The sequence below is a fragment of the Python bivittatus genome, unplaced genomic scaffold (genome assembly GCF_059951505.1).
Source record: "Python bivittatus isolate LINGU-HERP-01145 unplaced genomic scaffold, Pbiv_v1 ctg000160_np1212, whole genome shotgun sequence".
Lineage (NCBI taxonomy): Eukaryota > Metazoa > Chordata > Lepidosauria > Squamata > Pythonidae > Python > Python bivittatus.
The window spans coordinates 2,961,401-2,972,430 of record NW_028277076.1 but is presented as its reverse complement, the minus strand read 5'-3'; the positions used below and the strand labels follow the sequence as shown (position 1 = coordinate 2,972,430).

General features: G+C 40.8%; 1 protein-coding gene across 1 annotated transcript; it reads left to right on the top strand.

The window, feature by feature from the left end:
- The first annotated feature begins 1,205 nt into the window (after positions 1-1,205).
- TLR4 (toll like receptor 4) lies at positions 1,206-6,973 on the top strand. The gene is made up of 3 exons (XM_007433542.4): positions 1,206-1,499; positions 1,864-2,030; positions 3,273-6,973. The coding sequence occupies exons 1-3, from the start codon at positions 1,395-1,397 to the stop codon at positions 5,527-5,529; spliced, it is 2,529 nt and encodes an 842-aa protein (XP_007433604.3). The 5' UTR covers positions 1,206-1,394; the 3' UTR covers positions 5,530-6,973.
- The last annotated feature ends 4,057 nt before the right edge of the window (positions 6,974-11,030 follow it).

The following is an 11,030-nucleotide window of genomic DNA, read 5'->3' as shown; positions in this document are numbered from 1 at the left end:
AAGCTGTTTAATTCCCACTAGTCACCTGTACTTGCTGTTTATTGGAAATAAATACATATTTAATTATGAAAAATGGGATTCCTCTTGCAAGAAGTTGGTTCCCTCAGGGGATGCTGAGGGTATCACCCCAGGTTTTGGCAAAGTTGGGTTGCCAAGAATAGAGGACTCATTTTTTGAGCATCAGCACCAACCAGCTTCAGGTCTCAAACAAACAATTAGTTTGGGTCAAAAGTAGTAATGTTGGTTAAATGCTGGGGACCCCAATTTTGGAAAAGAGCGAAGGTTTTCCCCCAGATTCTGATGACCTGATTTGTTTGGCTTTTCTCCCATTGACCTCTGAGCTTTAAATCAGAGATAACAATGAAAAAAAATGAACAGATACGTGTAGGAAGCACGTGAAGATTCAATTCCAAGATTCGTTTCAAGGACGTTTCTGTTGAATCTTCATCTTGACTTGGATCAGTGAATCAAGCTGGCATGTCCAACTGACTAGGCCAAGCTAACCAAAAGCCTCCAAATTGATTGAGACAATTTGGAGGCGTTCTGTAGATTTCACCCCTCCCCCCATTCTTTAAAAATTGATTCCAAATGGATTCAATCTGATGGTTTGGTTTGGACCTCTGAATCCAATCCAATCAATTTTGTACACTGGAAGTCTCAGTTGAATGGACTATTTGAATCAGATTCTGCAGGACTCACAAATGCTACTTGCATTCACCATAGTGGGGTTTTCATCTGTGGTTTTCCATTATGTTCAGCATTTTAAAAAGAAGATCTTAAGCTAATATGATTTTTATTTCACCGTTCTTCTGGGAGAGCTGTATGTGTTAGCATGCATCTGCTGGTTAAGGAGGAGTTCTAAATGGTCAAGGAAAGAAATGAATAAAATATGATTTAAAAAGAGGAAGGAAGGAAGGAAGGAAGGAAGGAAGGAAGGAAGGAGGGAGGGAGGGAGGGAGGGAGGGAGGGAGGGAGAGAGAAAAAGAGAGAAAGAAAGAAAGGAAAGAAAGAAAGAAAGAAAGAAAGAAAGAAAGAAAGAAAGAAAGAAAGAAAGAAAGAAAGAAAAAGACTTTGTGATTATATTTCACTGGCCCAAAATTGGAAATCACATGATAGAAGGCAAGTTCCTCTTTGTTCTTCTGTCACATGTCTGATCTATAGTTTGGCAGGATGTGCCGTTGAAACATTGTTTATGAGCAAGCAGAGTGAATCGTCTCCGAACCACTTTCTTTTCCATTTTACGTCCTTCCTCCAGAGCTTGCCTCTTCCTTTCCATACCCATGGATTTTACTGGATTTTGCACAACTCAGAATACCTGCCTTTGCTGAGGTTCCTCATCCTCTTTATCCATCTCCATTTTTAAGCCTTTTCCCTTGGATGGGCTGATTCTGAAGATGCCAGGGAAGTGTGTGGTCTTCTCACCGGCATGCATCACATTCTCCTTGGCTATGCTTTTTGAGCTGAACTTGAAAACCAGAAGCCTCAATCCTTGTTTAGAGGTAAGTGAATGCCCCAGGGGCAAAAAGTTCAATTACAAATTGCAACACTCATAGACAGTTTTGAAACAGCCACCTGTTTTCTCAGGAGCCGTTTCCTTATCTCTTCCTGACATCCCTTCTGATGAATTGGGTAGTGTTTAAAGGCTTCTCCTTTAAACAAATTTTCCTTTTGAAGCAAAATTGGGGCTACATTTGTTTGCCTGACCAAGGTTAGCAGACGAAAATCCTATACATCTAAAATCATGCATTGTTTTTAAAAAGGCCATGATTTGGAAAGGAATGGGACTGTTTATACATTAAAGTCACCAATGTACTTGATTGTAAGGAAGAAACAATATCTATCTCTGGTCTCTTCTAATTCCAGGTAATCCCGGGTCACTCCTACAGATGCATGGAGCTGAACCTCACTAGGGTTCCTTCTGGTATTCCAAACACCGCCCAGACCTTGGACCTAAGCTTCAACCCACTAAAAATCCTATTCTCAAATTATTTCTCATCACTCTTTGCACTGAGATTTCTGGACCTCACTCGGTAAGGGGTTTCAACAGAGAAGATGCAAAGATGGGGTATGATAGATCATCTGGATGTATTTCCTTCTCTAAAAACAATGCCTCAGTTAGCTGGGTCCCTGAGAGATGGAAGTAGGATGTTCCTGGTTCTCTAATCCAGAGTGTGTTGGAGAAATGACATTTTTCGAGCTCCTAATATTGCAGCTTTCTTTAAAGGCGTGCTCAGCTCACCCCATCTCAGAATTTATTTCCACTGGTGTCAGTCCTTTCTTTTCCATTTATTCTGCTTCCAATGCCTCTCCTGTTGAACTCTATCATGGTATTCATCTTATTCATCTCTATCTCCCCGTCCATCTCGTCCTTTTCATCTACTCCTCAATGCTTCCCTACTCAATTTTGCTCAATTTTACAGAAAGTACAGCAAGGGTTTGTGTGTTTGTGACCAACGGATTATACAAGGTTCTGTTTCCACAGTTGTCCTTTAGACTCTGTTGCCCTTCATTGTTCTTCTAACCTAACTAAAATGTTAGCTAGCTTGAATCTTGAATGTTTTTATGCTGCATCTCTACTCTTCCTAAATTCCACATTTGACCTTAATTGAACTAGGAGCTGGTTGTATTCTTAGTTTTTGCATTTTGACTTTAACATGTTTTTTTTTAGAGCATACCACTCTTCAGTATAGGTATCTGTGCATGTGTGTGTATGGAGAAAAACACAATAGTCCTTCACATCTTTTGATCTTTTGAAATTAATTACCTTGCATTCCTAGACTATATACTTGTATTCTTGCCTTAAAAAGTTTTGTTTACTGATAGCATTTGTTTTAATGTACACACTCTTCTGCACTTAGCCTCACCCCACCCCCACTTAATAGTTACATTTTTGTATTGAATTTTGGATGTCTGAAAACCATTACATGTTTGAAGGCAAATCTTTAGTGCCCCCTTTTCTCCTGGTTTAAAGCAGGTTCAAGAAGTGGGAAAATGCTAAGTGTGTGTCAAAATATCAGATGGGAAAGCTGTGCAAGGTTTTGAGTTGACAGCAATCAGGTCAAATCCTCCATTCTAACCCAACATTTAGATCCAATAGCCAAAGCAGTTCAACCTGTTGAATCATATGGGAAGTTTCCAAATCAACTCACTGCCTTCATGCATGGTTTGAATTGCAAATCTGAATCAGATTGCAAATTTAATCAGACCTTGACTGATTTGTGCACCTCTGGATGGAGCACACTTTCAACTTCTCTTCCCTCCTCTTACGATAGGTGTCATCTCTGGAAGATTGAAGACCATGCCTTTTGGGGGCTCAATAACCTTTCGGTCTTGATCCTGACAGGCAATCCTCTTCAGATCTTGGAACCAAAGGCTTTTCACAATTTGCCCTCTTTGCAAAGACTGATTGCTGTAGAAGCCAACTTCTCCCCATTGGAGAGCTTGCCCATTGGACATCTGACTTCTCTCCAAGAGCTGAATTTCAGCCACAATGACATTGACTCCTTGAAACTCCCTGTATATTTCTCCTGCCTAATATTTCTTCAGCATCTGAGCTTCCAATTAAACAGGATCACTTCCATCTCGGTAGGAGATCTAGATGCCTTATCAAGCCAGAACCTGACACTGGTGCTGTCTAGAAATGACATCAAATATATTGAGCTAAATGCCTTTGCAGGAGTTCACCTTCAGCAATTGTTTTTGAGAGCCTGCTTTGAGAACAGCAGCATTATGCAAGCTAGCATCCAGAACATGTCCGGACTGCATGTCAACAGTTTAGTGTTAGGAGACTATAGGAACATCAGAAGATTGGAATCCTTTAACAAGAACTTGTTAGATGGCCTCTGTAACCTGCATTTACAAGAGATCACGCTCATTGAGATAAAGTCTCTCCAAACTGGAAGTAGCTTCTCGTCTTGCATCAACAATATTTCCATGGTGAGGGTGGTACATACCTTTATCAGCGAAGCCGCATATTTCCCAACAAACTCTAATATTGACCAGCTTGAATTCAAGGACTGCCAATGGAAAAAGGTACCTGCTGAGAAACTCTCTTCCTTAAAGAAGCTAAAAGTGATTCGCATAACTCACAATAAATACCTCAGAGGCTTTGAGGTCTACTTTACAGGCCTCCTAAACCTGGAGGTCTTGGACATCAGTGTTAACAGTCTGATAACTCACCTTTCCTGGGTTCACCTCCTAGAGGGAGCTCCCAATCTGAAGCACTTGAACTTGAGCTTCAATTCTGAAATCCACTTAAAAATCGAATGCAGTGGCCCAGCCAAGCTGGAATATCTGGATCTACAACACACCAGACTCTACTTACCAGGAACTGTTCCTTCTTTTTTGTGCCTCAATAATCTTATTTACCTTGATATTTCCTACACTGGCACCAATGTTATAGCTGAGTGTTCATTTTGTGGCTTGGACAACCTGCGTGTGCTCAAAATGTCTGGCAACTTCTTTGCGAACAACCAGTTGGTTGACAACTTCAGGAACCTGACGAAGCTGCAGTTTCTAGACATTTCCAATTGCCAACTCACATATATTTCTCTCAGCAGTTTAGCCTCCCTACATGAACTCCGCCTATTGAACGTCAGCCACAATAAACTGCTAGGTCTCCATCCAGAAACCTATATGCACATCCCTGTTCTCACTACCTTGGATCTTCACAACAACCAGCTGGCTGCTTTGATGGAGGAGGATCTTAAGAACTTGCCTGGTAGCTTGAAATATCTCGACCTCTCTGAGAACCTTTTTGATTGCTCTTGCAGTCACGTGAGTTTCTTGCAGTGGGCAAAAAACTCCTCAACTCTCCTTCAAAATGTCAAAAACATGGTCTGCCATAGCCCCGTAGACTTAAAAAATGTCCAAGTGCTGGATTTTGACTTGGCCTCCTGCAAGATAAGTACAGCCACAGTGGTTATTTCAGTTAGCGCCGTTCTGGTTCTGATCATAATCTTGATTCTGGGTTACAAGTATTATTTCTACTTATATTATATGATGGTGTTATTCATTGGACACAGACTCTCAGATGAGAAAGTAACTGCCTATGATGCATTTGTGATCTTCTCCAGTAAGGACCAGGAGTGGGTGAAACAAGAACTGCAGGAACCACTGGAAGAGGAATTACCTTATTTCCGACTCTGTCTTTTCTACCGGGACTTCATCCCTGGAGTTTCCATCATCACTAATATCATCAAAGAAGGCTTCCAAACCAGCCGGAAAGTCATTGCTGTAGTCTCAAGTCACTTTCTGGAAAGCCGTTGGTGTAACTTTGAACTGGAGGTAGCTCAGTCTTGGCAACTTGTGGAGAGCAAAGCCAGCCTCATCTTAGTTGTCTTAGAAGGGGTGGACAAAACAGTTCTGCACCGCAAACTAGGGTTGTTCCGCTATCTGCGGAGAAACACCTTCCTGATGTGGAAGGACAGGGACTTCAGCCGGCATGTCTTCTTGAGGCAGTTGAGATCAGCCTTGCTTGAGGGCAAAACGTGGACTGAAGAAGAACTTAGGCTAGTGTTAAAAAAGTAGTGTGATGTCTGCTTTCTCCGCCCATCTGAGCCAGCCAGTCAAATTTAAGGATGCATTCAAGAATAGGAGCTCCCTAGAGAAACCTCCTTTAGGATTTCCGTTTGGAACACAATATCCTAAGCTACAGCCAGACCCATTTATTTGGGGCTGTATTTCCTGACCCCTATTTGGGTTATACTAGCATTTCTATCCTTCCCTCCCCCTCCTTTTTTTTATTTTAGTATTTTGGGGAGGCTTCTATCAGCTTTCTTGACTTCCATGAAGAGCAGAATGCACCTTCCCCTGAAATATTTATTGCTATGAATACAAAAGCATGATGAAGCATGCACTAGGATGTTCAGGTGTGGTCAAACATCTGTCTAGCCTGTCTTAAGACATGGCTCAGAGCATTAATATGGAACAGATATATGGAAAACAGGGCAGTCCACCAATGGAAAGTTTAATTTCGCTTCCTGAACACACCAACTTGAGTATATCAGATTTATGCGCTCCTAGAAGTACATTGGCTGGAAAGGGAAGTATTTCATGATGTCGTAGCCAATGGGGTTCTTTGCCTATTGAAAAAGGTGAATAAAAAATTCCTGGAAGGAGGATTGGCTTATTTTTTTATGGGTCCTGATGCAATCATTTCTTCCCTCTTTTTTTCCCTGTCTTTTTTTTTCAGAACCCCCATACTCATTTTCAGTAAGATGGGGGTTCTGTTTCCTCCTGTATTTCTTTAAAAGCCTGATTACCTTGGAATTCAATGCTGTTTGGTCCCCCAGTTTGATCCATATTGTAGGGTAAAATGAGGATTCTTTAAAGAGGAAAACAGAGAGGGAAAGACCTCTGGTCTGCAGCAAAGAAGCTAATTGGGGTGGGAGTTAAAATAAAGAGAAATAGATTGCCTCAAATTCCTTAATCCTTCTTACTCCTTCCCATGTGAGAATATTTTTTTTTTAGTTTTTTAATATATATTGTATTTATTTTTGTATTTTAATTCTTGCTAGTTGCCCAGAGTTCCACTGGTGAGATGGGCCATATAAATCAATATAAAATAAATGAATGAATAAATAAATGTGAATTGAAAAATGAATTTGTTCCCCCTTTTGGTTTATCCCCCTTTAATTCATCCCCCAACCTTAACAAATGGGATGCACCAATGGGAGCAAATCATCTGGAACTACTCTAGTTATTAATATGTTTCTCCTCTAATGGGTAAGGAACATGGATACTCCGTAATAGGGGTGGGTGAAGGCATATTCTGGTAGTAAAGCTAATAACATACCTTGTCCTTTCTGTTCTGGGAAATTTTTCTATATATCTGGTATCCAAGAGTAACTGATAAGAAAAACACACACCACATTCTGGCAGCAGCTTTGACCTCCTTTTTTTTATGTTGCAAAAATGTAAATTAATTTGTGTAACACTAATGGAAATGACTGAGGAGCAATCATAAATAAAAGTCTTAATTATTCCAGTCTTACTTTGTCCATGCTTAGCAAGCTAATGAGAGCAAGAAATGCAGGGGGGGGGGGAAATTATTTAGCCCGCAGATGCAAGGTTTAAAAGCAAGAGCATGCAGACAGGCTTGGACTCCAAATGGCCACAGTCTAGCATTTCTGCACACTTTTCTCATGTTTCTCTGTGTATGAATGGAGTTACATGCTTCCCTATGATGAAGAACCCACCCGCTCAGACTTTCTGGCGGGATGTGCAGATCACTTGAAGTTCACTAATCTGGGAGTGATTTCTTTGAAATGGCGGTGGGGAATATGCATTTTTTGCCATCAGTAATTCTCCTGGGTATTCATAGAAATGTTGGCAGATCTCCACATGATATGTAGTTCTGTCTCATTTTCCGTAAAACAATCAAACAAGCAAAACAGAAGGGCTGCTACACATGATATAGTTAAGAGTGTATCATGTAGTTCTGCCTTAAATCTTTTGTTCCTTGAATGTTTCTCCCACCCCACCACAAGATGTAGACCAAGTGGCTTATCTGTCCTCTGACTGCACCCTACCGAAAGTTGACGGAGCTGGGAATCTGAGGGTGACTGTTTAACCACAGTCTACTTCCTTGTTGTTTCCACCTCTGATATTGCTCCTGACCTCTGGTGTAAGAGACAGGAAAACTTTTCCATCATCAGATGTCGTTATGAGTTGTTATGATTAGTTAAGGAAAGCATTCACTGATTTATCCAGTTTAATGGGCTGGCCAACTTGACCAATGCTGAGACGATTACAATAAAAACAAACCATCATCATCATCTAATGAAGTAGCCAAACCCATATAAATATAAACCCAAAAGTTAAAAGCTGATTGTGCAAACATCCCGTGAAACCAGCCCCTGGGGTTGGGGGAAGTGCCAGGTCTTCAAGGGTCACTTAAAGCATAGCAAGGTTGGGGCAACATGAACTTCTGGAGGATACAATGAAGTTTCCTACAAGTCCAGCTTAACACCTGGTGACTCCATGAAGTTTCCTTTGCCATTGACTACTTCCAGGATGTGTTTTGACTTTCAAGTATTCAACAGCCCTGGGATTCCCCTGTGATCTCCCTTCTAAGTACTAACCAAGCCCAACTCCACTTAGTTTCTCAAAATCAGCCAAAGTTGGCTTGGTCCTGCCACCTAGATTCTCTGTAAGGTTTCCTTGATCCCTGATGACTCCACAGACATTTCTACCCTCCATTTTATTCTCTTTGTAACCGTATACAAGATGTTTAACGTTGCCTTCTAGGATTTGGTTAAAAAAAACCCAAAACAAAACTATGCAATCTCCCATCCAAGTACACACCACATCTAACCTTGATTATCCCTTGAAACCAGCCAGGGTTGGCAAGCTGCTGTCACCTGCTCTGATTATGATTACTATGATTAATACTATTGCTCATGATTTGCTTTTTAGCCTTTGACCAACGAAAAAGTTGCGACATGGCTCAGTCACAATGTTTTCCAGTGGATTAAGCTAGGCAGTTCCAGCTTTTGATTCCTCCAGGCAAAGGTCCCTTTTTGCTCTTTGATTTACTCATAGAAGTGAGTAGACATTATATTCTCAATGACCGAAGTCTTACAGCTCTACTTCTTTGGCGGAGAGCAACAAAACCGATGTAAGAGAAGTCATTTCTCAAGGTCCTTACAGCTGAGGCTAGCAGGGAAAGCACCAGGCAATGTAAATATTAGACTGAATTTCAGCTACAGATTTAAATTAAAAAATGAAAGCGCTCTCTGTGTGTATGTGTGTGTGCTGTCTCTGCCTTTAATATAAGGAAACATAGTATTTTTTTCTCTCTTGTCTCTTGGTTCTTGATAAATACAATTCACCGTGTAAATAAATTTCTACATCAGCTCACAATACCCTAAGATCCTTTTTATTATTATCATTATTATCATTATAATAAAGGGTTTCTGAAAGCCCACAAGCAGCTGGAGGAATGATAATAAGAGTTTATGCTGGGTGTGTTGCTTGTAGGAGAAGTGCTTGCTGGATGCAGAACTCAGCAAATGAGAATGCCTTAGGACTTCATGGAGTAGAAGAACGCATGACAAAAGATAACTGGCATGCTATGCCAGTTATCACTGGCCTATGCCCACCACACAGGGTCAATGGTCAGGTAGAGTGTTATACTAAAATTAAGAGATCAGTCAATTTAGTTCAACTCAAAACAAATCAACGATAGGCATTAAATTCCACCGTCAGCCACTTTGCAGGGATAAAAAACCCATTCCGTTGACCCATTTAGTCTACTTAAACCTCCAGGAAAAAGAGCTGGAAAGAAAGTGTGATTGGAAAAGCAATATGGACCTCTGCCTATCCCCACTTCTGAAAAATTAATAATCCAACGAGATCTTTCCTTGGGCTTAAACTGAAGAATGGGAATTTAGGAAGGTGAAGATCATAGGACAAGACAGAAGTGCCCATCACATACACGTCCTTGATTGATCCCTACTGGGATCAGCATCAGGACTCCACATTCCATGAAACAGAAGTTTCCCTAAAATGTTATTATTTGGATTAAAACATGGGGAAAAAAATCCTTTCCCGTCGGTTGAATGAAAACAAATGGGGGGGGGGGGAATTCAAAGCAAATGTTCAGCCCAGCACTGGATGCTGTAAATTTCTTTTAAAACATTACCCTGGAAATTGATGTATCAATATTCCAGATGCATAAATCACAGGTGATCTATGCAGATTTGCTGGCCTCATTTGAGATGGAGGAAAGTTTATGGAGAAAGGAAACATGACTAGCTTAGGTTTTAGCTATATCCCTTATTTAGAGGGTAAACTTTTTTCAGCTTTCCAGCCAGTGAAAAGAAAATCACATTTTCCTCCAACAGTTCAGAAAGAAAAGGCCCTATATTATTTCACCCATTCTTTAAATTCTTTGGAATGATCAACCTGAATGCCAGAGATTAGTCATAATTCCCCTGTCAATGCCTCTTTGGACTAGCTGACAACTCATATCTTCAGAGATCCATTACATTCACATCTGAATATATTATCTAAAGGACAAGAGATGGGTACCAATTAGTGTTGGAAAGAGGCTGACGGATTTCCTCCTCACTCCATATACATTTGAATGTCCTTATAAGATGGAGAGGGAATTGTCTTTCTCCCCCTGTGACCTGGAAATGGAGACCACCAAGTCTAGCTTTGAATGTGAGCCCTGTAGCACACCTGGGTGAAAGCTTTTGATGGAGTCCCACCACAGATGTCCCAGGTATCATGGACCAGGCTGACCTGGACTTGGGTGGTGCACAGGGTGGAGTGGGACAGGCCTCCTGCAATTTGTTTGCAAAAATGCATATAACCATTAGATGGCAGCCAAGAGTCAGAGCTCTGTATGTTGTGGTTGTCATCTGGCAGCTGTCCTAACAATTTGTGCATCCTGATGCAGTATGCCTAGACTGGGGGTTCTGGGAGATCTCCAGCAATGGACCCCAGATTTTAAAGCTGAATGTGACAGAAGGATGTTGTAACCTTAGAGAGAGAGGGTAAAATATAAATGTACTTATAACTGCTGTTAAGAAGATTGGAAGCCCCTTCCTTCCTTCCTTCCTTCCTTCCTTCCTTCCTTCCTTCCTTCCTTCCTTCCTTCCTTCCTTCCTTCCTTCTCTTTCTTTTTCTATTTTTCTTTCTTTTCTATTTCCTTTGTTTTATTTCTTCTTCCCTTTCTAACTACCTTTCTCTATTCTTTTTCTCTTCAAGTTCAAACTTTGGGTTGTTTCCATTCTGTTGAAAACTTCTTTAATGAAAAAAAAAACCTTCTGTGAAAAATAAAGAGGACGGAAGAAAGGGTGGACTGCTTGACTGAAGAGTCATTTCAGTATTACATGCCATTAGCAACACTGAGGGCTTAGCTAGGTTAATTACTTTCAATGTTCTCCAAGAGGCACCTACATTTTCTACAAATGTTACTAGTGCATGGGGATCATGGCCTTTGATTTATCTTTTTCTGGGCATGATTTCAAAACCCTCCCTATAAGATGGCAGACACGCCTAGCTTGTAATTGATCCTT